This window comes from Panthera pardus, unplaced genomic scaffold (genome assembly GCF_024362965.1).
Source record: "Panthera pardus isolate Hobbes unplaced genomic scaffold, ASM2436296v1 HiC_scaffold_7, whole genome shotgun sequence".
Lineage (NCBI taxonomy): Eukaryota > Metazoa > Chordata > Mammalia > Carnivora > Felidae > Panthera > Panthera pardus.
This window is the reverse complement of record NW_026527002.1, coordinates 73,493,766-73,520,783: the sequence shown is the minus strand read 5'-3', so window position 1 is coordinate 73,520,783 and position 27,018 is coordinate 73,493,766. Positions and strand designations below refer to the sequence as shown.

Here is a 27,018-nt window from a genome sequence, read left to right as displayed (position 1 = left end):
AAACTGCCTTTTCAGTATCATGTTAATTGCTTTTAAAAAAAATTACACTGATCTTTAAAACTTAGTATTCTCCCCCTCACTTAAAAACTCAAGTAAAAACAAAGTTAAAAACTTATCAGCATCTATAGACAGCAGTTCTGTCTCCTCAGCAAAACTAGACCTGCCAGCCATTCTCTTTAGTGGAGTTGACTATCACCCAGATAAATTATTTCCCAACTAGTGGCTTTGATCACAAAATAAAGTAGCATCTAATTTGATGTGGCAAGTGTAAAATCTCACAACACATAATAATATTCAGCAGGAATGATGTAATGAATAGAGTTGGATGCATGTGATACACAATGGCTGACCTTCAACCAAATGTCAGATGAGCAAATCAAACGGTCTTCTCTTTCAGTCCAACTCTTGCCATTACATGAACACACATGCACACACAGAGAGCACACTACAATAAGCCCAAGGTTCCTGGACTTTACTACACATTTGTGAAGAAAGCTAGGAAATCATTAGCTTGAAGGCTTGACTTGAAGGTAAGCTTGGGAGGGAGAGTTTCTAGGCCAGAGAGGCCTGAAATTAACCTACCTTGTAGAAGATAATTCCATGGAACAAGAGTGACACGGGCATGCTGGACTCTTGGGGCCCTTCTAAACACCAGATACACACACGTCACCAGAGAAAGTCAGGAATGAAGGTAGCCTATCAGCACTGAGCCCATTTACCCCCTGAAGCTGAGGCTCAAACTCCAGGGTATCCATATATGAGGCAATGGGTTATAGTAACGAGATCATAAGACTGAGAGTCAAAAGAACCTGGGTACAGGAGGATTCTTCTAACTAGATGAGCTGGAAGAAAACAGTTAATATCTCCAAACCTGAGACACATCATTTCTAAACCGACAAAGAGTGTCCCAGACCTGATAGGCTCCTTGTAAAACTCAAGTGACATACTGAATATCTCCCATATATCCTGAATCAGTATAGAAGTTATCATCTCACAACAGCAATCCATAATTAACTATAACCATAGATGGTCTTTTTGCCCCTTGTCAACACGGACCTAAATACCAACTATCCAGCCACGTAGCGGTGGAGATTACATAAAGCAGGAAAAAAGCAAGAAAACTGAAGCACTTTGTCAAAGCACATGTAGGTCAATATACTCTATTGTACTGAAAAACAGCAAAAAATGGTTTTTGAATCATGCATCATTTTGCAATGTACTTGTATGTTACTTCTTCCAACGAACATAATCACAACAGACTAAAAATTCAAAAACAATCCTGACCACTTCCATTGCTATCCACCTCATAAACTGTATCTTTGGGCTAACAATTCTGTATGCCCTAGACCAGTGAATCTCTTATGTGGTCTCCAGACCGGCAGCACCAGCATTACCTAGAAACATTTTAGAAGTGCAAACTGCTGGGCCCCAGTGCAGATCTACTGATTCAGGAGCCGCGGGCGTTGGCCCAGTGATGCGTGTGTAACAAACCCTGTAGGTGAATCAGAGGCTGCTAAAGCTCACGCTTCTAGACTTCACCTGAATCACTTTCAAAACTACAACATCCATGAATTTTGTAAGAGAATCAATTAGTGAATTGTTAACACATGGAAAGTCAGGGAGTTAGGGCATCCTATTGGTTAAATACACTTTTCTAAGCCAATAGTTGTGGTTGTAAGTAATTTCAAAATTAAATAATGAAAAGTATTTAAATGAGTGGGAGAGCAGGTTGGAGAAAGGACAACCATGTGCCCAATACCACTCTCCCCCAAACTTCAAAACTATCATTTTTGTTCCAAACTAGATTCAACTTTCTCCACTGTGTCCACTCATTTTTTCTCTTGAGTGACCAGCAGTTTTGAACAAACTACGTAGGACTTCTACTGTCTTACTTTTGCCTCAAGTCTGTATTATTTACCCAATGGAAAGTGAGATTATAAAAATCTATCATCCCTGAATTGATGGAAAGTAAATCAAAGAAATTTCAGTTTCTATGTCAAGGGACCTGAACATCACACCCTCGTTTTAGGGACATTAGAGCAGAGAAGGAACTATCCAAAGTCACACAACACACTTCATGGTAAAAGAGCACCCAGAACTCACATCTTCTGATTTCCAGTGTAATTTACGTTTTCCAATATTCCTTTTCTTTCGCCTTCCAAGAAAACCAGGATGAGCAAAAAGTCTGAGCAAATAACAAGAAGTTCTATAGGAAATGAATCAATATAATGAAAAGAACATCAGAGTAAAAACTAGAATAATAAATACATATACCCTGCCCCTACATCTGACCTTGCTTTCACCATATTTTGAGGGAAGAGAAGGGAGACAGAGATCTTTACCCTTAAAAGTTCATAGGGTTTTTTTTGGCGAAAATTGTAAAAATTAAAAAACTACAACGTTTGTGCACTGACGCAGACCTATGTGATGACGAAAATGAGGACTCGCTTAGATCTCAAGATTCAAAATTTGTGACTTTCTGAATAGAAAAATCTAGGAATTAAAAAAAAAAAAATCACATAGATTTCAATCTGAAATTCTCTGCAAGAAGAGTCCTTAATCTGGAGCCCCTGGATACATTTTCTATGACCACCCATATGACATAATTCAATTTTGGGGGTATATAAGTGTGACTGTACATTTTGCTGAGTCTACAGCTAAAATTAGGTTTTCAAAGGTACGTAGTGACTCAGAATAAGAATCAAACCTTTTCAAATATACAGAGTTAGGGAAACCCAATATACAAAAAATTTCCTCATATTAGCAAAAGATTTCCTACTTTAAAACTATTCACCTAAGGTTTCTACAAACTTCGAACTCAACTAATATAATTTAAAAATGACTTGAGTTTTAAAATTTGATCTACATTACTACTTCCCAGGAACATTTTTCTACTGCAAATAGAGATAACGCAACTTACTTCTATTAATATTTGCCTTTGAATAACTAAATTCAATTAGAAAAAAGCAACCCTTTTTATTCAGAAAATATGCACTTTTGTTCAACTCAGAAAGTATTTGTACTTGCTACAATCTAAATTTCCTCAATTTTTCCCACTCTATTAAAATTCTATTTGTGAGCATTTTAAAAACTCACATTTGCAAACGTTCCATACAGTTCAAAAAACTCCCAATGTATGGAAACAGCATTTGCCAATTCAAGTTTACGCTGTTCTATCAAACTCTGATACTTGGAGATATCTCCACAGTTTTTTTCATTTTCCTTTCCTTTGTATCTAGAAGAGAATAGAAATATTCCAAAAAATTTCAGAAGAGCATTAACTCATCTGAATATTTTATTTTTTTATCTGAATATTTTAAATTAACTCTGTATTTCAAATTTTCAGAGCATATTGACTTTGTCTTCATAACTAAATCACTTGCTACAGAGTAACTGTTTCAATTTCATTCAAAAGACAGAAGTTAAATCAGTAGTCCAAACCAGTTTGATGTTATCACTTTTCTCCTTGACCAATATTCAGAATAATTAGAAACTATAATATTTGCAAGGATGCTTTATCAACTGTAAAGCTCTGCAGTAACAAAAACATTTCATCATCACCTCAAAAAAGACAGTTTATAGCTGGTTACAATGACATGATTTTCCTCGTACGTTCCAGGCCACTGTCACCTCAACACTAAAGCTACATTTAAAAACTTACACACTTAAGTCTTCAGATCCTCAAAGATTTATTTTTCAACTCTCCCTCTTCCCTTGTATTTACTTCAGTGCTTTATAATTACGCACTACTTCGTAGAATTGGAAGCAAGTTTACACACGTTATTTAATCCTTAAAATGATCCTCTAAGGAAAAGACAGTAACACTGCTTCCATTTTACTGATACACTAACTCAAGTCAAGGACTTATCCATATCACAGGATCAGAAAGTGACAGTCTGACTTTGGACCTACCTCTTTGTCCTTAGAATTCACTTCCAGTATCTCCAACAGAACTTCAACTCTGAACTTTATTTCCCCAAATATACTCCCGTATCAACCACCTGCATTCTTTTTCATTCTTATGATGTCACTGCATTCAAGAGATTATAAATCTGCTATGTCACAGTTTGAATACACCGGGGTTGCGGAGGTAAGACAGAAAATGGTTCCTTGTGGGGGCACCTGGCTGGCTCAGTTGGTAGAGCATGTGACTCTTGATCTCAGGGTTGTGAGTTCGAGCCCCACACTGGGTGCAGATTACTTAAAAATAAAATATTTAAAAAAGTAAAAGAAAATGATTGACTGTATTAGCTATAAATATCACAAAAGTCTTTTAAATTAAAAGGCTGTTGAGAAACTAAACCATGTTTTACGTAAAACTATAACAGTTTATAATTAAGCAACCCCCCGAAAAATAACTTAAAAATTAACAATTAAAAATCAAAGAAAATTAATTAAAAATTAAGCAACCTAACTACTCAGCAGGAGTTAGGTTTAGTCAGTATAGGAAATCCAAAAATCACACACTGTAACTGAAGACAGCTGGCCTCTCAACGGCTTCCTACGGCCTACATTCATGAGTGTTCGTAGGTAATCCAACTATTCAATGAGTTTCCTAATGTAGCTCTAAAACGACTTTGAAAACAAAAAGTTAACAAATCACTACTTCAAAAAATGTATAGACTGTATTTTCAAGGATGAAATATCTTTCTGAACTTTAAAGAAAACGTAATATGGTTTGCTCAAGCAGTAATCGTGTACTTTCCATATGAAAAGGACTGTACCTTCCTATGAAATCAAATCTACCCCCAAGCCTACAACCGGAAGCTTATTTCTCTTGATTTCTGCCCACTTAATTCAGAATTTACCTCCTTACGTCCAGGGCACACAGTAATAACGAGTTTGCTTTTTTGACACAGGACACATCTTCTACATACAGGACATGTTGACATTTTGGGCGCTCCACTCGCACAACTTTCCCTTCGCACTTCTCTATCAACACGTGATGTTATTTCCTTCATAAGAGACACACGGCTTTACTGGAAATGTCTTGTGTGCAGAGACAGCAAGCAGTATCCGCACTCCTACGTGTCCCTCCCTGTCCAATGCCTATTTGACTTACGTCAAATAGGAACCCAATACTTTCCCAGCTGTACGGAGTAAATATGGACGGTGAAGCATTCTATATGGGTGCAACAGAAGAGAACAGGAAAGAAAACAGGGAAGGAGGGGTGAAAGTGGAATCATTTCAGCAAATTTTCAGCGATTAACTATTTTGCTCCTCACAAAAATATTAAGGTTTCACAACACTCAAATAATCCTTCTACACTTTTACCTGGCATTCAAGCAAAAAACTGTAGCATTTATATGAAATACAGAATGACTCAAATGGAATGATACAAAGAATAAGGTTTATTGCCTCATTTAAAAATAAAGTCTGCAGGGGCACCTGGGTGGCTCAGTAGGTTAAGCGTCCGACTTCGGCTCAGGTCACGATCTCGCGGTCCGTGAGTTCGAGCCCCGCGTCGGGCTCTGGGCTGATGGCTCAGAGCCTGGAGCCTGCTTCCGATTCTGTGTCTCCCTCTCTCTCTGCCCCTCCCCTGTTCATGCTCTGTCTCTCTCTGTCTCAAAAATAAATAAACGTTAAAAAAAAATTAAAAAAAAAATAAAATAAAATAAAAATAAAAATAAAGTCTGCCAAAGAGTACTGTGTCTCGTAGAACTTCTTTCATGCCCATCTAAAACCCAATAAATCTTAACAATTAGTTGTCTTACAGTAAAGCACTTTAATACTAAATGACAGGGGTCACCCAAAGCTACCTAGTTCTTGAGACTACCAACATTAATAAACAAAGTCACAGTAAGAAAATTATTTAACTACCTAGAATATGTATATACAATACTCTTCATTCCTTTTTTTTTTTTTTTTTAAATAACATTTATTTTTGACACAGAGAGAGCATGAACAGGGGAGGGTCAGAGAAAGAGGGAGACACAGAATCCGAAACAGGCTCCAGGCTCTGAGCCATCAGCACAGAGCCCGACGCGGGGCTCAAACCCACGGGTCACGAGATCATGACCTGAGCCGAAGTCGGACGCTTAACCGACTGAGCCACCCAGGCGCCCCTCTTCATTCCTTTTTAATTAAGGAGCCAACCATAGCAGAATACTAAAATCTTCATATAAATGAGCTCACAAAAATCAAATCAATGACATGTTTCATTGATTATCATCTAAGATTATTCTGGCTGATGTTTACGTACTTTAAAGACACCATTACTACTGGAGTCATTAAAATGAAAGCTAAACTTCACCAGTGATTACGTATGCATGTTATCACACTACCTAAACACTTAGGAATTTCTTGGTGCGAAGCAAAAGACCATGGAAAAACTTAGCTACAATGATCATTTTTTCTCTCAAATTCCAAGTACTCTAAAAGCACTTTCGGGCTTCACCTTTAAAGTAGTTCTCTTTTATAATCGTTTTAACTACGGGGCCATCAATTTAACAATTGCTGAATTAGAAAACATTTCACCACTGAAAGCAAATTTCTTACTAATGCTGAAATCATGTTAATATCCCTGGAAACCTCTAAGAAAATTAATAAACTGGGTCCCTGTCCAAAAGCGGAAGCTATCTCAACTGCATCTCTGTCAGTTTAGAAGCCTAAGAAAATACGTTAATATGAATTAACTAGTGATTCAAAAGCTAATAACTTAAAAAAAACCCAAAACTTAAGAGACAAGGATGAGCATCAGAGAAGCAGCATCACTTCTCATACCACACAGAGATTTACCAGTGAGCCTTCGGAGTAAAAAGCTCCTTTGGGTCACATGAGAACCAAAGAGGGCCAATTACTGACTGACCAATGCAGCGCTTCTCAATCAGGAGCACGTGTGCCCCCCCAGGGAGCACCCCACCACGTCTAGACATCGTTTTTAGCTTCACGACTACGAGAGATGCTACTGCCAGGCCCAGGCGATTCCCCAACCCCACCCGGGAACTACTATGTTCACTCTCCACCCGATGGGAAATAACAATTAAGTCCCCTAAAAAGAACTATCTTCTGAGATGCACCTTACAGGCATGGGGCCAAATAACTGCCTTCCCACATCAGACTGTAGTTTTAAACTGTCCTAAAGCAGTGCCTACGACAGAGCCCGTCAACCTGGGAATCAGGGACGTGCAGAATTCTAAAGCCAGATACTAAGAGACAAAGATCCCAGACTGGTCTAAAGTCAAATATCATGACTAAACAAGATTTCTCTGCCTGCCATTTGCCAACTCAGGAGGTTGACATAATGCAAGTCTATCAAAAGCGCATTTATAAAATGCCTGCCATGTTTTGAAGGGAGTCGTCGTGAGAGAAAATGTCAGAAAGTCTGGTGGACAGAGTCCTGGAGTTGCTAAGCCACTAGATCCCTCATCCAAGTGACGGGCTTCAAGAGAGCCAGACAACCGCATTGCCTGCAGAGGAGCTCTCCAACGCCCCTCTCAGAGAGCGGGCCGAGGGTGGCAAGAACAGACTCCCACCCAGGGAGAACTAGGGGCAGCTAAGAAGAATGAGGAAAGCATTCCCTAGGAGAACGAGGGAATGCATCCTTGTCATTTCTACTGTGGCCCGGTGCCCCTGTGTGTTGTTTCCCCTTCTCTCCTTTCCGGTGATGGTTTTATCCCTACACCGCTGTTTTAGGGGTGTGTTAGGGGCTTAAATTCACCACTTACCACACGTGGCCAGAACACAAGAAATTTAAAAGGGTCTGAAAGTGCTGCCCATCTGGTACGGGACAGTAACAACCTGCCTTTAGTTCACCACCCTCTGGGGAAAAGAGGATGTAAACTGGTTTTTGATTTTAGATGGGACAGTGAACGAGCAGTGACTGTGCTAACCATCAACGTATTCAACATAACCATCAACCACAGTATTTTGAAAGACTACCTCTGACACAGGCCAAGAAAAGAGATTTATATCAAGTTCTATCCAAATCTTGGGATTAATCTAAATTAATCCCCTCCCTCCCACCCCCAATATAGCTCACGGTAAGCACACAAGGGTACTGATACGCTCTCTCTACTTCATATTCTAGATCATTATTTTCAGTTCAGTTCCCAATACCTAAAACGATTCTGACTACAAATAGCTTTGGAATGCTGAACCTGCAAAGCCTGTTGAAGAGTAGGAGAGCTAAAAAAAAGCGTATGAGTACTTAAAACGTGACCACGTTAATGTTTCTGCCAGGGTCAAAAGAAAAGCAACTGAGAAACAACTCCAAGGCTACCAATACGGTGCTTCAGGTCAAGGGCTCCGGGTTTTCCATACCATTTCTGTAAGTAGTCCAGGGCCTCCAAACGCGCACCAATCTCAAAAGTGATTCCAGGACGATTTGGGGGCTTTTTACTCATCTTGAGATCCTATTTCTTCCGTATTTGCTTTTCACTACCTCGGGAGGAAGGAACACAAAAAAAAAAAAAAAAAAAAAGTTAGACTCCAATGCATAAAATGCATAGGGAGTAAGACAGAATTTTTAAAACCCCGCACGAGAAGTTAAAATAAGTGCCAAATTTTAAAGAAATTGGAATGATGAGTACCAACATCTATAGGTAAAGTACGGTGCAACTTGCAGGCAGTCTGGATGATGAATTAAGGGAAAGGACATAAAAAAGAACCACTTCAAAAGAACAAACAGATGAGCATTAAAACTTGCTAATGGCTAACGTGCTTTAAGTTTGAACTTGAAAATACCCAAGAAAATTCTCCACACCAGCTGAAGCTGTGTTTTGTCTTGGACAAATCAAGACACCTGAGGGTTCTGGAATGGGACTACTGAAATTCTGAAGGGTACAAATTAATCAAGTTTTTCAACCAATGTGTGAGTGCCTCATAGCACACGACACTAGATAAGGCACAAAAGAGCATCTAAAGAAGATAGAAGCAGTAGGCACACTCCTCTGCCAGGGACAATTTCAGTAATAATTCCTGTGATTAGGACTCTTCATTACCTGCGATTTCCCACTTTGGTAGCAAACGAGTCAGTAATTTTAATTGAACATGCAAAGTGGCGTCGGAAATTTCTTCCTTACACTTCACGTTCAATAAGCAACAATGATATGGGGTTTTTTAACTAAAGAATTTCTTTCTGCTCTATTTCAACATAGCGCCCACACTGACGAATAAAAGTGGTCGTAACGCTTAGACAAACAACAAACTACCAAGGACTATCTATTCCTCTCTAGATCATTGCCTTGTAGGCTCTTTACTCCCCTTCTGGCCACACTGGACAGCCAGAACACCTGAAGTAGACTTTGTCACTAACTAGTACTTTAGGAATATGGATGCACTTTGAGATAGGCTAGACCAAAACATAACGGTAATCAGGAACACAAACCTACAATTTTGGGGGGAAAAGAGAGATCCCTAAAACCTTCGTGATATTTAGAATTACTAATAGGATGCTGCTCTCCTCCAGGTTAAAAAAGAAAACACAACTGTTTTCTGGGTTTTTTTTAATGGTTTGCTCACAATTCAAAAGAGACAAAACATAACAGTAAACATAAAAACCGACTGTCCTTTCCTCTTTGAAAGGACCTCTGTTAATAGGTTAAGGGTTAAACATGGCACCAATACTTGCCATAAAAATATGTAAACTCAAACCTAAATACTCCTGGGGAGGGAGGGGACACTATCCTCCGGCCATGGCAAGAAAAAAGATTAATACATTAAAGTTAACAGGAAGCTAGGTCAGAGGGTATTTGGTGCAAAAGGGACAAAAGCATGAATTGTTTTTAAAAGGCTGGTCGTATGTAACATACAAGGCAGTTACTTAAATCATTTGTGTAGAAATCTAACTAACCTTTTCTACTGTTCTTCAGAAGAAGAACTCAGTATGGGGTAGTTTACCAGTTACACTATTTTCTACAACAAAACCTCGAACCCATAAAAGTGATGTTGTTAAGACCTATAAACTCCCAGTGATACTTTGGGATGAGGCACGATTTCCTCTTCCTTGGGTGGAGAGAGGAGGATGGGGAGGTATCGGAAATAAAGAAAAGACAAAGTAAGACAGTCTATGGGGGGAAGGGGTACGTGAAGCAAGAAAAGGGGACAGAGAGAACGGAGAGGAACATAAACAGAAAAGAAAGCGAACAAGAATGGTAAAAAAAAAAAAAAAAAAAAAAATTATCTGGATGGTTAAACTTGGAGGAGATGACAACTGGGAGGGAAGAGAAAATTCGCAAGAAGATAAAACACCGAGAAAGTGAAGCAAAGGTCAGAGAATGGCCGCGGGGCCACAGAAGGAGGGGGGTTGACGCGGGGCGGGAGCGGCTGGCAGAGACGGGCTGGAAGGGCTCAGACGGCGCTGGCGAAGAGCGGGAGGTGCCTCCAGGTTTGACAGCCGTCCGGCCCGCGGCAGTGGGGGAAGGAAGGGAGGGGGAGAGGGAGCGGCGGCGCCTAGACAATAGGGGCGGCGAGTTACGGGGAGGGACTCGAGAGGGGAGCGGGCCTGAGACAGACACCAGCGCGGGGGCGTCCCGGGCGGCCAGACGGGATCCAGGCGGCCTCCAGGCCCCCGCCACCGCCGCCGCCTCTTACCGACTCGGCCTCCTCTCCGCACAGCAGCCGGGCCGTCCGGGGCCGAGCCGGGGCGCGAGCAGGGCGGCCAGCCCGGGCCTCCGCCTCCGCCTCCGCCCAGGCAGCGGCCGGGGAGGAAGCAGGAGGGGAGAGAGCAGGGACCGCAGCGCCGGGTCGGGCCCGAGGTCGCGCGGGAGGGAGCAGGTCCGAGCCCTCAAGCCCGCTCAGTGTCCGCTGCCATCGCCGCCTCCGCCGCCGCCGCCGCCACCGCCGGCCAGCCCTGACGCGACGCCGGGCCCAGCGACGTCAGCCGCCCGCGACGCGCCGGAAGCGGGCCTGGGCGCGTCACGTGACTCGCGAGGGTTGGGCCCAGGCCGCGCCTCCGATTGGAGAGTGCCCCTGGGAGGCGGGGCTTGGCGGCAGTTGGCTGATGGCTAGCGGGAGGGGCCGTTATGAGGCAAAGAGGGAAAGCGAGCTCCGGGAGCCAATTAGGAGTTCTGAAGTGTTTGTTGACCTTTGAGAGATGAGGACAGGGCCCATTGAGTATTATCATGGTTGATTTGGTGGGAAACAGATTGCCAAAGCTCAACCCCAGCACTTGGGAAAACTTTTGTAATTGCACTACGCAATTTCTTAGATATCCACCCCATTCCACAATAAGAATAGAGCGAATGTTTACTGTCCCTGTCAACAAACAGCTATTGAGTGGACACTCTGTGGCAGGTGCTGTGTTATTCGTACATTACATGACAACTGCTTTCGCCCAGTTGTATTGTTCTCTATTGTATAGGCGATCCTTACAATACAAAAGGTAGCTATTAACACTTGTGTGTGTTGTGCAGGTAAAGAACCTATGGCTAAGTTGATGTGACTTCCCCAAGACTACCCAGGTAATGATGGCAGAACTAGGTTTATTGTATATCTGCCATGTACCAAACTCTGGAGTAGGCACAGGAGAAAGTGTTCCCCACTGTGGAAACCAACTAGTGAACACGTTCAAATAGATGTTGAGCTGAAAATCTTTTTTCTCTCTCTTCCCAACGTACCACTCTGGATCTCAAGCTTTCTAAATGCAACATTGCATACTAATAACACTTATATTTATCATGCTTTACAGTGTCGAGTTAAAATAGCAAAGTATCTCTTTAAGCTTTAATTATAGTCAGATTCGGTAATTTAAACAACTATATTCATATCCTTTTATTCCAAAGACATTCATTCAGTACTTACTGTGTTACTAATAGCTACTGAGCCAGAGTGAGCAATGGCAATACGTAGAAAAGATATAAATAAGACAGTCTGTAGTGGACATTTGTCTTGTATGGGAGTTGCCCAACATCTGAACTCCCAACCCATGTTGGGGAAATTTACCATCATGGTTGTCATTAATGCATTATGCCATATATTTCCAGAGTCTTCTGGATACATGACAGGCTTATCCTTTGTGCCCTCCTTAGAATTATGTGTGGCCATTTGGTTAGCTTTGGCTAATAAAATGAAACTGGAAGTGAGCTTTGTCATGGCTAGCTGGTAATTTTAAAAGGCGCTTCACCCAGATTTCTGTCTCTGGCACAGTGATAAGCAATATTTGAGACGGTGACTGCTCTAGCCACCCAGATTCTAGACAGATCGTGATGAGCCCATAACTCACTGCTAATCTGCAAATGATATGTAAATGTAAGGAGAAAAATTAAAATCTGCCGTTTTAAGCTTTTGAGAGTTTGGGAGTTGTTTGTTACACAGCATAAGCTAACACAAACTGACCGATACACTCACCTTATGAGTCTTTGCAGGCAGAGTCAACCTCACACTAAGTAAGATGAAAATGTCAGAAACTCATTTCCCTGTTCCCCTTCTAGTTAAAGTGCTATTCTCAGCTACATTTATTTGACTCTCACTGAGTTCTGTGTATGAGAAGCTGCTAGTGATGTTCAAAATAAGGAACATTTTCTCCAGCAGCAGTGGCAGTACCAGGGACCAAATTTCTGACTTTCAGGCTAGAGCTAACTAACTGAACCCTGGCAGAACCCATGCTGATCCCCAAGCCAGGAAGTGAAAAAGAAATATCTGTTGCTGACATCACTGAAAAGTCGAGATTGTTTGTAATTTAAATAAAATACATATATAAAGGATAATATAGATTCTATCCACTCTCCATTGTTTGTTGAGAATTTGCCAATCTACCCTGAAAATATGATTATCCCATTTTAATTGAGACTTATTAAGGGACAGCTCCAATAACACAACTTGAAAGAAAAAAAATGGAAACGAGGTCTTAGGTAAATGATTCCTGGCTTGTGAATTGTACAGCTGAGTATCTTCAATGAACTTAATATCATCCTCTAAAGGACACTTTGAAAATGGAGAGGGGACTTTATTTTTAGTTGTCACATGATTGGAGTAGGGCACGACTGCAATTAAATGGGACAGACAAGGGCTGCCTAGACATCCTAAGAGGCACAGTACAGCCCCATACCTGGAAGAATTGCCCAAGGTCATGCATGACTTTGAATGTCCCTCCGACCATTCAGGTAGGTCCAAACCCTTTTCATAATTGCCTAAGCCTAGAACTCGGTTTTGTACCAAAGCACAAAGTATTTTGCAAGGTGTTTTTTTTTAATTTTTTTAATGTTTATTTATTTTTGAGAAAAAGAGCACGAGTGGGGGAGGAGCAGCGAGAGAAGGAGACACAGAATCCGAAGCGGGCGCTGGGCTCCGAGCTGTCAGCACAGAGCCCGACGTGGGGCTCGAACTCACGAACCGTAAGCTCATGACCTAAGCCAAAGTCGGACGCTTAACTGACTGAGCCACCTAGGCACCCCTTGCAAGGTTTTAAAACACACTCAATTTTCCCAGAATGAAGCAACCTTGTAATATGAGGGAAGATTGTTCTTTTCTATGAAAATGTCCAAGAATTTATCCCATTTTTAAAAATCAAGCCACATATGCAAAGCTACTCGTGGTATTTGAGACACTGATAGAATACACACATATCACCCTACATCTTAGTTGTTACATTCAAGGTAAATGTAAATTTTGATGCTAGCCCTTGACTACTTCATTATGTTTGCGAATCATGGCTCAACATTTATGTATATTTCCACCAAGTTTGCTCTTTTATTGTAAGTTATTTCCACAAAGTTTGTTCTTATGTCACTGTTATGTCATGTTAAGTTTTTTTTTCAATGTGTCGAGCTTGATTATACCACCTGCGAATTTAATTTCAGAAAAGTTCAGAGGGTGTTACATGATATTAACTCACAGAGGTGGCGTTAGGTCTGATAAAGCTGAAGAAAATTCATATAGGCGATCATTGCCTCTTCTGGCCACGTAGAGTCAAAGTTCAGGATCAGCGCAGGGATCCCAGATGTAGGAAAGTCTAGAGATGACTCCCCAGCCATGCAGTGAAGCCCTGCATGGCTATGTCCCCACCCCCCTCTCCCACCCAGCACACCCCTCATCCAGATGGTTAATGTTAGCCATCAGTCACTTCATCTCCAAATATAGAAAGAAAGAACTTACAGCTGTGTTTGAGTGGAACCAAACAAGCAGCGAGCAAATTATCTTGAAACAACAGTCCTTAGGCAGAAATCACTGAACTAAATTCCCCCAACATGAAAACTATAAATATGAAACCATTATATTTCCTGGAATATTTGACAATTCTATATACTTATTTTAAGGGAGGGAAAAAGTTACTACTGAATAGCACATATTCTTCGATTACATATGAAACACAAGAAGGCCATTTTTGTGTGTGTTTTTCTCTAAAGTTGATTTTTTTTAAATATACTAGTTGAATAGAGATCTGAACTGTTACAATAGATATTCATTTTTAAGAGGCAGAGCCCGCGTGGGGGAGGGCAGAGAGAGAGGGAGACACAGAATCCAAAGCAGGCTCCAGGCTCTGAGCTGTCAGCACAGAGCCTGATGCGGGGCTCGAACCCATGAACGGTGAGATCATGACCTAAGCTGAAGTCGGACGCTTAACCAACTGAGCCACTCAGGCGCCCCTGAAAATCTTTGAAAATGGCACTAACCTCCCTTCCTTCACCTGCCAATGAACCTATCTTGCCTGTCACCCTGTCCCTTTATCAACTGAACAGAAGCGATCATTGTTCCAGGCTTAATCTCTCAATTAATGGACCTCTAGGCCACATGTGAATGGACTGGAAAGATACAATCTCTCCCATATGTCCACACGGCACCATGCTCTCATTTCTTACATAATTCCCATTGTGATGTATGGGTTTATACGCTGCTTTCTTAGAATGAGTCCACCCTAAAGATGATCGGAAATGATAAACAACTTTGTTTTATTTATTTACTTTTACTCGAGGTTCATATGCTCCTCAAAAGCCCTCTGGCTTTCTGAGATTTTTAAGAATTTTTGACTCGGCAGGAATGATTTTGAGCTATCAGCCTCTGCTAGTAAAGGTCATAAAATAGAAAAAAAAAAATGTTTCACTCAGCAAAAGCTTAGAAATGCAGCAAAAGATCTGAATGATAAAGAAGTCCTTTCTGTGCAGATTGTCCTGAAACAATGGAGTGACCAGAAATTTGTCATCCAAGCCTGGACACTTAGAAGAGTAATTTAAAAAAAAAGGCACGCTATTATAATTATGTCAGAATAACAAATGTATTCCCGGGCAGTCCCAGACCACGTGAGACATACAATCATTCTACCTAAAGCAGGAAGAATTATGATGCTTCGCATTTCCTCGGATTTGGGTTGCTGTTTACTGTTACGACTTCCATTAACTATATCAGTGTTTTTGAGCATTGCCCCACCAATTATCCGTATTAGACCTTCTTGGGCTCTTCGTTAAAATGCAAGTTTGGGGCCCTAACCTGCATCATAGGTTTGGCGATTAGCAATCTGCGGTGTCAAAGCCATCCTAAATGATTCTTACGTACGCGAAGTTTCAGAACTGTGTCATGCTAGGATTCATCTGGCTGCATGCGACAGAAAGGTTAATGCAAACAAGTATGAGCATAAAGGAAGTTGGGATTTGTGGAATCAAGAAGGGATCAGTAGGCCTTCTGGGGCAGTTTAACTCAGGGATCAAATTACAACATCTTTTTATTCTGCTTCCTAGGGGTTAGCTTGACTCCCAGGATCCACTTCCAGGCCCCCAGCAGCTTCAGCCTTGTCATTACAACATCCTGATGCAAAAAGGAGTTCTGGCGGTCACTTTGTCATTGGCCTAAATTAAGTCAGGTGCCCACCTGTGAGCCAAGCGTGATGGCCCTGGGAGTCATTCGGACTGCCACCAGGTGGGTCCCATCCCCAACCAGGCAAGTGGGAGTAGAGACCGGCCCAAACCTCATAGACTGAGAGATGGGGGTGAGTAGGTCCTTTAAAGAAAGTTGGAGCTCCACCACTTGAAAGAAAGAAAATGGAAGTTGGACAGCAAAGCAACGAATACTCCTCTCAGCTGGCTTATACTGACCGGAACGCCAAGTCACCACTTACAGCCATGCGACGGAACTGACAATGCTTGTCCTGGTTTGCAAAACCAGGAAAGCAAATCTAGTAAGGGATTGACTCAACATTCACGTCCCCGATTCCTTAGGTGTTTGCTTTTAGAGGCAGTCTCTACACTGTAGAAACACATTGCTGGGGATTGTTGTGGGGTGTTTTTCTTTCTAAGTTTACTTATTTTTTTTTTTTGAGGAGTTAGAGGAGCAGAGAGAGAGGGAGAAACAGAATCCCAAGCAGGCTCTGCACTGTCAGTACAGAGCCTGACATGGGGCTCAGTCCCAGGAACCATGAGATCATGACTTGGGCCAAGATCAAGAGTCAGCTGCTTAGCCAACTGAGCCGCCCAGACACCCCACTGCCGGGGATGGTTAAAACTGGGAACGGAGAGGGTGGGCAACAGAAAATAGCAAGTACACAGATAAATAGTAATCAAACAGCAAACACTTTTAACCCCTTGCCGATCGTCATTTTCCTTGAGAATGGAGCTAGCTACAATTCGGTGACATCCTCAGATAAGGCAGACGGCATGCTTTCATTCTTCCCTTATTCATTTATTTGTGTAATCACCCAACAATCTTTTACTGAAATTCTACCGAGTGCTAGGAACTGGGCAATACACAGTGAGAGAACAGGAAGAAAAATAAAACCAGGTATCCAGTTCTAAGGTAACTTGTCATGATGGGGCGATGGGTATAGAAACAACCAAGCCCAGTATCAATATTAACATTCAATTAAATATTCATTGGTTTGAAATAGACATATCTTGGTGTGCTTCTGCTGACTCCGCAAATCAAGGAAGACTGCAGAGAGGAAGCGGCATTTGGAAAACACTTTGCGGAGGAGTAAGCTTCAAACAAGAGGCCCATGCAGATTCTAAAATTATTATCGCCTTCTAGTTCTTTATAGCTTCGATTCAGGCTCTGGCAAGTAAAAAATATCATTCTGCTTCCATTTCCTTGCCACAGGCATTTATGGAATATGGGCCAAGTCAGTGCTAGGCCCCAGGAGCTGACGATAAATAGGCTTAATTCCCCATCCTGAGGCACTGAACTGGGCAGTGAAACAGACACACAAACAGGTGGGTTGGCTACAACGTTGACCGTCAGCATGCAAGAATGTGCAGGGTCAGAGTATGTGCTCTAGCCGGTCCCTTGGCCATTGGTCTAAGCGTCTGCTCTCTTGGTCGGGACCCGAACACACTGCCACCGTCTCCAAAGTAAACGGCTGACGCGCAGATGGAAAGGTTCCCCTCTGGGGGAGGGGCAGAGAACTTGCCTGTGCAAGCATGGCCACAGTTGACTGGCTTGCCTCGGTAAAAAAATATTGCAGCCACACCGCGTTGTGGTCAGGTATTGGATTACTTCCTCTTTTGTATTTTTGCAAAACATTCAACAGAGTTCGTTTCCCCAGGATCAGAGTAAACACCCTTCGGTTTTCTTTCTTTTCTTTTTTAGAACTACAGGTAGCAGGAAGATCATAGGAGACCATATACGTTTAAAGGAAATCCATGCGTTAACTCATTTCTTGCTATTATTTTTTTTTTAATAGCAATCTAAGATGATGAAGCATCCTAGAGCCAAGGGGTTTGGAATAAAACCAGGAGTCATTCAGTTAAACCTGACACTTTTACCAGAGTGTTTGGGAACCAGACCCTTCTCTGATGCTCCTTTCCTCACATAGAAATGGGAGTTGGAAATCTACTTCACAGGGTTGTGATGAACATCGAATTCGATAGAACAAATCTTACACGTTTTGCAAATTATAATCGATATACCAATGCCAGGTATTTCTTGATGTTTCTTTGTCACCAGTCACAGGGACACGTATTTCCAGTCACTGGCGTCTCTGAGGGTAGTCGTTTCATGCTCTGTGACTCCATGAACACACGCATCTTCTGACGACCTGCTTTGCATCCGCCTTGTGTTTGCCGCTGGGGATTACAGAGACGAAGAGAACACTGTTCTTGCACCAAGAACGCCAGCTCTTATTTAGGGTTTTTGTGAGCTGATCAGTCTGTCTCCATCCTCCTCCTTTGCCCGACCCCCCCATTTCTCAGCCTCTCTCTCTCTCGTCCTCTCTTAAAAAAAAATAATAAATTTCCACCATAATGCAAATATGAACGCTGAGCAAACAGTAAGGACGTATCTAGAGCATTTTTGAGACAGGAATTCTGGCTGCAAGAAATCTTGTATAAATGCTAAAAAAAAAAAAAAAAGGAAAAAACCACATTACTGAATTCATTTATGAGTTCTAACAGTTTCTTTTTAAGTCTTTAGGGTTTTCTATATATAAGATCACGTCATCTGCAAATGGATAATTTTACTTCTTCCTTTCTGATTTGAATACCTTTTATTTATTTTTCTTGCCTCATTGCTCTGGGTAGGACTTCTAGTGGTGAGAGCAGGCTTACACTTTTCCCCTTCCACACACATACCCTCCACTGATAATGGAGGATTGAGCATTCTGGGGAACATACTTTTTTTTTTTACGTTTATTTTATTTTGAGAGAGGGAGAGTGAGGGAGTAGCAGAAAGAGAGGGGAGAGAGAATCCCAAGTAGGCTCTGCACCTGTTGGGATGGAGAGGTGAGATCCCGAGATCCTGACCTGAACAGAAATCAGGAGTCAGACGCTTAACCGACAGAGACACCCGGGCGCCCCATAACGTACTTTTGAAAACACCGGGGTGGCTCCACTGGTTAAGCGTCTGACTCTTGACATTGGCTCAGGCCAGAATCCCGTGGTTCACGGGTTCGATCCCCGCATCCAGCTCCACACTAACAGTGCAGAGCCTGCTTGGGATTCTCGGTCTCCTCTCTCTGCCTCTCTCTCTCCCTCAAAATAAACAAAAAACTAAAAATAGATTAAAAAAATAATAAAAGTGCTGCTTTCTAGCATGCAGGATAGAGGGCTCAATTCAGTTCTACCTAGCTTTTACTTCAGTTATTTATTGATTCCCCAAATGTTTCTGGATAACCTGTTTCTTGGCAGGCGGGATCCTTGATGTTGGGTCTCCAGGAATGAAGAGAAATGACAAAACTCTCTGCCTTCATAAAGCTTACAGTCTGGCTGAGGAATGAATTTATCACTGCAAAAAATAAAAGTTGTGGTATGTGACAGAGTGAAAGGTACTAAGGAGAAGAATAAAGCAGGGAACGAGTGAGGAGAGTGTGCGGAGGGCAGTTTAGCTAGTGACGGAAAGCACTTGAGCTGAGAGCCAAGGGAGGTGAGAGAACACCCTGTGACTATCAGGGGGACATTCTGGGCAGAGAGAAGAATGAGCACAAGATCCTGGAGCAGGCACGAGTCTGGCATTTAAGGAACGGCAAGGAGACAAGTGGACCTGGGGAGAGAGGAGCGAAGGAGTGGGCTCCAGGGCTAGAATTCCATCCCTGACACTTGATGGTGTAGGTAAACCCTCCAAACTTCCATCCTGCCTGCGTGTAATAATCGTACTTATTTCCTAGGGCTGGGTGAGGTTTAATCACACACACGGAGTGTTTCATACGGTGCCTGCCTCATAGGAAATGCTCAAACGTGTTTGATGTGACCGTTATTGCTTACAGGTTGAGAAGGCAGGCTCGTAGTCTCAGTTCTACCAGCTCACCGTTTACCGGCCATGTGACTTTGAGCGAAGTATCGAACTCTCTGTGCCTCGGTTTTCTCATCTGTAAAATGAGGTTAATAACAGAGCCTCCCTCATGGAGTTGGTATGAGGATTAAATGTGCTAATAATATCTGTGAAGGAAGTAAAACAGTGCCTGGGAACTAGTAAGGGCTCCATAAAGTTAGCAATGATTGTGATCATTAATGGTGTCCTGATACGTTCCAGATCAGGAAAGGAATAGACTAAAGTCTTTTTGACGTCAGTCTTTTGGGAAAGGGGACTTGTGGACTTGGGCAGAGCCCAGGGTCTTGAGGAGTCAGAAGGATTTTTTTTTTTCCCCTTCCTCCTCTAGAAAACATTAGCCAGGGCTGGAAGGAGGAGGATGAAAAGAGAAAGAATAGGAGACACAGAAAGAGAGAACAAGAAGGAGGAGAGCTATGGGTTTCAAGAAAGAGGGTACCAGACTCCCAGAACTGCCGTTGGGCAAAATGGCTATCTGGTAAATGTAGGCAGATGTGACCAGCCCCAGCCTCGAATGAACGTGCCTGTATTCTAAGGCTGGCACCCTGACCAAATAGACTGGAACAGCGCATAGCCCAGGAAGTCACATTTGTTGGGACTATGTATTAGTTATCTATTGCTGTGTGACAAGTTACCCCAAACTTTGTGCTTTCAAATACGATTTTTTATCACATAGTTTCTACAGGTCAGAAATATGGACAAGGCTGAGCTGGTTTCCCTGCTTGTGGGTGTTCAAAGGCTGGGATCAAAGGGCTGACTGGGGCTGTAGTCATGTCAAGGCTCAGCTAGAGAAAGATCTACTTCTGAGGCACTCACGTGGCGGTTGAGTGGATTCCCAGCCATCGGACTGAGGGCTTCAGTCCTTCACTGGCATTTCAGATAACCCCTCAGATTCTGGTCTTGTGTGCTTTTCCAACATGGCAGCTTGCTTCTTCAAAGCGTGTGAGCCTAGAAGGTAATGGAGAGGCCAACAAGACAGAAGCCGCAGTCTTTCGTAACCTAATCGTGGGAGTGCCAACCCATCACTTGTGTCTCATCTATGCAGGAGAAGCAAGTTATTCGCTTCAGCCCACACTGAAGGGAAAGAGATCACACAGCCATCTTGGAGGGTCATCTTTGCAAACTTTCTACCAAGACTCGACGTGACTGCTCCGCTAACAGCTTCTGTTGCTAGGAGCATGTTCTATAGAAGATCCTGCCTTTGGCATCACCTCAGGGAGAAGGGTGAACCCCTTTCTTGGGAGAACCCCAAGAAAGAATGAGATTAAGTCTTCTGCCGGGCTGACCCCCTGGGGCTTTGCACCCATACTCTTTCCACTACCCAATGCAACTCAGTATTGTCGGAACGTATTTTTTTTTTTATCATTTACAATAGCAGAGATTTGTAGGGACCCACCAACAGCATGAAATTCTTTGAGCTCAACTAAAATGTAAATATAAACTGTAAAATGCCACCCAGGGAGTTTCCTGGAAAGCTCAACCTTTGGTGAATCAACATATTGCCACGACGGACATTTTCATAAAATCCAGCTCTTGGTATGGAATAAAATTCTGAATCTAATAGCATCCGTGCATTATCGCCAATAAACTGAGTCGATTTGGACAGAGCACAGCTATGCAGTACTCATGTTGGAAAGGACCAGAAGATGACAAGCAAGAAGTGTTTGAGAAGTGTTCTCCAGAAGTTTCTCTTATGTTCCTACAGCTCGGTGTGACGAGGTAGCTCAGAAAAGCATCCCTCGAGCGACCATGATGTATCCAGCTGGCCTGATCTGTGGGCCGCACCTCACCTGTCGCTGGTCCAGAAGACTGGAGGTTTCACCATCCTCCTGGGCGTGAATGCCACTGCTGTGAGCCCAACAGGAAGTGTGACCTCATTCTGCTTCTCAGTCTCTGGTGACACAGGCTGTTTTTGAAAGAAAACAAGAGCGGTTATAAGGCTGACTTTCTCAAGAACGACATGCCCTTTTATTCTAGGAAACAACCAAAACAGCAAGAGGCCGCTGAAGACAAAACCTCTCTGCACACTCCTGCACACGGTAATGCTTGCAAGCATCTGTTAGGAGGGGCGAAGGGGATTTCTCTTTATTATGAGACTTCCCTGCACCTGTTGGCATTCTGTCTTTATTTTCAGCCGACAGCCTGCTGAATCCTGGGTTTCTCCACCGCCAGCCACAGGAAGCTTCATACTTCAGTAATTCTCCTCTTCATCAGTGGGAAGAGGAAACTGGGAACTCCCTTTGGAAGGAACACGTATGGACAGATTATTTTTCAGAACGGATGTGTGACTTTGATGGGACTGGTAGACAGAAGCTGTTTCTTGAAAAGATTTAGAGCTGTTACTGAAGGCTTTTCCAGTGTGACTAATACTTAATCAACTGTACTGTCTGTGGCCTGATGCAAATATTTGTAAGACATAGCAGGAAAACCTTGCCTTCGGCCACCGGTCTCGTTGGTTGAAAGTTAAACTCAATGCTTGGGGAAAGCTAACACGGTGTAATTTGGGCTGCACGCTTCAGATGATATTGATCAAAAGTCAAAAGGACAGTGACGAAACTATTATATTATGATGCCAACAATATTGGTTTATATTCTAAATGAGCGACATCTCCGAATGTGTGCTTTGATTTAGAGATCTTCCAAGAAATGCCAGAAAGTTCTCTTGACTCCTCTAAAGGTCTCTAGAAGCTAGGATCCATGTTTTCTAAAAGCTGTGGCATACGATTTATTGAAAGAATCCATTTGGAGCTCTAGGATTATCCTGGTTTGACTTGACGTGTGACAGCTACAAAAACAATCCATTACTAGATATCGCATTTTCAAAATGTGGATAGAGGTGGTGAATCAGAACAAGAATTCAGTCCTACCTTGCAAGGCTATGAGAACAGCGCTGTGTACAAAGTATCAAGGTCTACAGCAGGTGGATCTATGTGGTGAATGGCATATGATCAAAGTTGACGTAATTTACACACTTGGATATATGCCTAATTTGTAATTGAGAGAGTAAATTACATGCTCATGCGAACTGAGTTTTGAAATCTGCCTGGTGGCAGACAATTTTTAGGGCAATGCTGCCGGCACTGGTTGCGAATGTCCAGGCTGACAGCACCTCTTAAAGACCGCCAGCCCTCCCTATGACCACCTGTCAAGGGTTCCAGGTGTTGTGCAAAAGACGGACACCGATCCCCAAGCGTCGCTTGAAACTTGATAATGAGGGTGATGTGTGTCGCATGACGAAAATACAAACACGTTTAGTTAGAGGGCTCTAACACCAATCTTTTTTTTCCCCGATTTCTTAATCAAATAATTCATTTTCATTAGTTATTTTGACTACAAATCAACCACATAAATCTAGGTTTCCCAAATAAGATGTTGTTCTTATTTACAGAAAAAGGTTATTTGGATGCACCAAGCCAGACGATGGAAAATGTAATATAACATTGTAGCAGGTGCAACCTTTTGGTCATTCATCCCAGTCTCCTCCTTCAGCCCTAAATCTCTGTACCATTCAGTAAACAAGCCTGACTAGTGCAATTAGTAGATGCCATCTGTTTTGGCATCATTTTTCTATTTTTAATCTATAATCCACCTCCTTTTTAATGTCTCTTTCAGAAAATCTGTGAAGTTTGAACAAGCAGCCTTCCCAAGATGTACCGAATATCTCAACTGATGTCAACACCAGTGGCAAGTAAATGTAGGAGAACTGCTACGCGCAATTATCTTTCGAACGATTAGACTTCTTTTAGCAATTTCCTTGCTTTGATTTTGCTGATACTCATACCATTAACCATCTGTCAGTAGCTTGTGCTTCTTAAATGCCAGTGTTCACTTTGGCAATGATTTTGACTTCATTTCTTTCCTGGAGAGAAATGTGGTATTTGTCATTTTAGTGGGGGGGGGAAAAATCACTGGTTTTCTAGATGCTTGTGCATAAATGTGAAAGGAGATTGTTTATCAGCTACTATTAAGATGCAAAACTGTCTATAAAAAATACTGAATGATTTTGATAGCTACTTGCAGAAAATAAGGGCGTTGTTCAAACGGCAGTGGTTTCAAGCTTCTTCCTTCCTCTTGTCATTTTCTCCCCAAACCCTGCTTCTAACCCCACCTCACACACCTACAATTTACTCCTTACAAACCAACCAGCCCAATCTGAAAGTCTAAGCTCCTTGCTTTGTCTTAGATACTAACCGTCCACAACGGAATCAAGTTTCACCGAGCCTCTCTATTAGAAGCGTTCACACATGACTATATGGAATCGTGCTTTAGAGTGTAGAATATTAATTAGCTGCACTTTCCCCAGCTGAAATTAGGTGCTATGCCTTTGGTTAAAGTGGAGTGAATGGCTAAATGAAAGGAAGGATGATTTATTTTTAGTGAAGAATATTCACAGGCCTCATACGTTGGAAAATTATTAATATAAAACAAAACTTTATTTTTTTCCTTCCCTAACGTCTTCTCCTCATTATTTTACAATGGGAGTGCCTTAAAATGCGCTAATGAGAGACAGTCTAAGCAAATGACTGAATTCCTCAAATTACTGTGTAAGGTAAACAGAGCTAGCACACCGAGTAATTGATTTTGGTTTTCTACAGTTTCACACAAGATACTTTCTTCCTCCCTTTCGTGATGAGTCAGTTTGATGTTAATGGTTTATTATTGCCCTCATCCTCCGGTAAGAAACCTCTAGAGGAATACGGAGTGAGAGGAGAAACAGATGACAGAAGCCCCTGGGTTATTTCTGGCTCGGCCCCGGTGACAAGTTGGGTTAGTCCTGATTTCACTGCATGGCCGCACCAGTTGGATTCCCTGCCGAGGCAGGAACTACTCACACCTTCTTGAAAGCCTCCATTATTTGCAGTCATGCATGGTGGGGAGGTGTGATAAATTTGCACTTGTCTCCCGTTTGCTTCTGCAGGTTCTTCCGGCTCTGAGAGAAGATATACCGGAGAGCCGTCTCCCAGATGCCTTTTCCCAAGGTATTCCACGGGACTTTTCGCAAGCCACATCAATCACGGTTCTCTCCCTGTGTGTCTCATTTTCTTGTATTCCTGGTTTAAAAATGTTAGTTTTAGCTCCCATCCAGCTTTGGTGTGGGTATAAATCTTCAGTCCCATGCACACACAAAATGAAAACTTGCATAACCTAATAATGGGATGGTGGGGGGTGGGGCATGGCTGTGAGTGTGTAAGCCAATGTGAATTGTTTGGGGAGTGAAGAAACTACCGAATACTGATTACTTTTTCTCGAACTAAGGTTCTCCTAAATATGCTTTGCTATCTCAGTTTATAAGAGCAACAAGGGGCGCCTGGGTGGCGCAGTCGGTTAAGCGTCCGACTTCAGCCAGGTCACGATCTCGCGGTCCGTGAGTTCGAGCCCCGCGTCAAGCTCTGGGCTGATGGCTCGGAGCCTGGAGCCTGTTTCCGATTCTGTGTCTCCCTCTCTCTCTCTGACCCTCCCCCGTTCATGCTCTGTCTCTCTCTGTCCCAAAAATAAATAAAAAATGTTGAAAAAAAAAAAAAATTAAAAGAGCAACAAAATCCCACACCAATGCACCAGCTGGCCGAATGCCATGTTCTACAAAAACGTGTCGAGTCGACCGTTTTGTCCAAGTTCTTCGAAGAAGTCTCCTTTTCCTTCCTTCCTTTTTTCCTCCCCTGTCTCTTCTCTCTGTCTTTTATTCCTTACGCAGGCCTCAGTTGATGTTTTCTCTAGCATTTTGTAAAATGTGCCAATGGTATAAAGGAATCATGCATTGGTGTTAGAGCCTGCCCTACCATCAAATGAATCAGCCAAGCACGAACTAACAAGCCATGTGGAATGAGCACTCCAGATAGGGGTTCGAATCCTAGTTTTATCACTTACTGGCTATTATAAAATATCCAAGTTATTTGTCCTTCTGCATCATATATATATATATATGTATATATATATATATATATATGTGTGTGTGTGTGTGTGTGTATATATGTGTATATATATATGTGTGTGTATATATATATATATACACACACATATATATATTTTTTCCTACAGTGCAATGATGATTACATACAATACTTAGCTTTTGGGGAGGTTAGTGAAAAGTAGATAAAGCATTAACTATGAGCCAGGTCCACAGTACATTTTCAATAAGTAATATCCATTTAAAATAGTATTTTACTAACTTTAGTGCATGTATTAATTGCGGACAGGCTTCTACATTTAACGCTTTACCAGAAATTCAGTAGAGCATGCGGCATGATGTTGCCTTTCAATCACGCAGGCATGTGATTGTTTTTCAAACCTAAGACACATGGATATTTACCCAGCTGAATATTAAGAGCTTTCCCCGGATACCAAATCACAGACCGTATGGTCGTTTGGGTAGCTGACCAGGTGGGAAATTGGCCAAAGTCAAAAAGATCTCTCTGACTGCGTGTTCACCTTGTAACTCGTATATATCTGATGGCTGCACAGTTGTAATTTATCTATTGCAGGGAAAGAGTAAGGATATGGCAATTGGAGGACTATTCAAAGGAAGGGGGTGGAGACTATAAGCTTCCAAATAGCTTGTCATAATAAACTTATGTAATAAGCACCCCAAATAAATAAGCTCATATAATAAGCACCCCAAATAGGCCCGTCTGCAATTTCTCCATCCAAGAAAATGGATTACTGTCAAGGGTATAGTTGCATCCTACGGCGAGGAGACTGATTAGCCTATAATATGTTTTCATCAAAATGTTTCAAACAGAACGAAGCACTAAGTGCCCTGTTGTCCAATGCTGTCACTAGTGAGGAGATGAAGCCCAGATTAAGAGTGACATTCTCAGGGTGGCTGAATGCATGCATGCACAGAGGTAGCCGTGAATGCAAAGAGCTGTTTGCCTTCATGGTGGCTAGAAATGTGGCTCCTATGGGCCTGGACGTGGTGGGTGGAGGTGTAAACCACTTCCTTTCTTCCCTCTTTAGTTTTGCCTGTGATTTCCTGGATGGTGACAGTTCCTTTGAAGGCTGCTCTGCAGCTCTCTTGACGGGCTCCCACGTTACCTGTCGCCGAAGTCCCAGACTCCTCTCCAATGGCTACTACGTTTGGACAGAGGACCCTCTCCTCTGTGACAAAGACGGCAACATAACTCTGAGCCCACCCCAGGCCAGTGTTCTTTACAAGGAGAATTTAGTTCGGTAAGTAGTGGATAATACGTCAAAGAATCCAAAATCCAATCCATCCATTAATTACGCATTCATTCATTTGTTCATTCAGCAATGATTTACGAGAGCTCATTCCTGCTCCAGACCATGGAAGCGTAAAGACCGATAAGGGGCAGGGATAGCTGACATGAAAATAAACCAAGGTGATCAAGTGATACGGGTGCCGGGGCGGAGGTCTGAATAGACTGCAGTGCAGGAGA

At 42.4% G+C, this 27,018-nt stretch overlaps 2 protein-coding genes across 14 annotated transcripts in view; one reads left to right on the top strand and one right to left on the bottom strand.

Annotated features, from left to right (window-relative positions):
- PHF20L1 (PHD finger protein 20 like 1) overlaps positions 1–10,816 on the bottom strand; it is an 86,204-nt gene extending 75,388 nt beyond the window's left edge. For 5 of the 9 annotated variants that reach the window (XM_053896510.1, XM_053896516.1, XM_053896514.1 and 2 more), the window contains exons 1-2: positions 10,535–10,815; positions 8,264–8,380 (exon numbers count right to left, since the gene is read on the bottom strand). In XM_053896510.1, the coding sequence (XP_053752485.1) occupies positions 8,264–8,346 (83 nt within the window). In that variant the 5' untranslated portion in view covers positions 8,347–8,380; positions 10,535–10,815. Of the gene's footprint in view, positions 1–8,263; positions 8,385–10,534 lie in introns of all 9 variants that reach the window. The other 4 variants (XM_053896512.1, XM_019459812.2, XM_053896511.1 and 1 more) reach the window with 3 other exon arrangements.
- A 7,592-nt stretch (positions 10,817–18,408) lies between these two features.
- TMEM71 (transmembrane protein 71) overlaps positions 18,409–27,018 on the top strand; it is a 28,232-nt gene continuing 19,622 nt past the window's right edge. The window contains exons 1-5 of one of the 5 annotated variants that reach the window (XM_019459822.2): positions 19,124–21,663; positions 21,759–21,877; positions 23,237–23,318; positions 24,543–24,603; positions 26,579–26,791. In XM_019459822.2, coding sequence (XP_019315367.2) covers positions 23,273–23,318; positions 24,543–24,603; positions 26,579–26,791 — 320 coding nt within the window. In that variant the 5' untranslated portion in view covers positions 19,124–21,663; positions 21,759–21,877; positions 23,237–23,272. The other 4 variants (XM_019459821.2, XM_019459817.2, XM_019459818.2 and 1 more) reach the window with 4 other exon arrangements.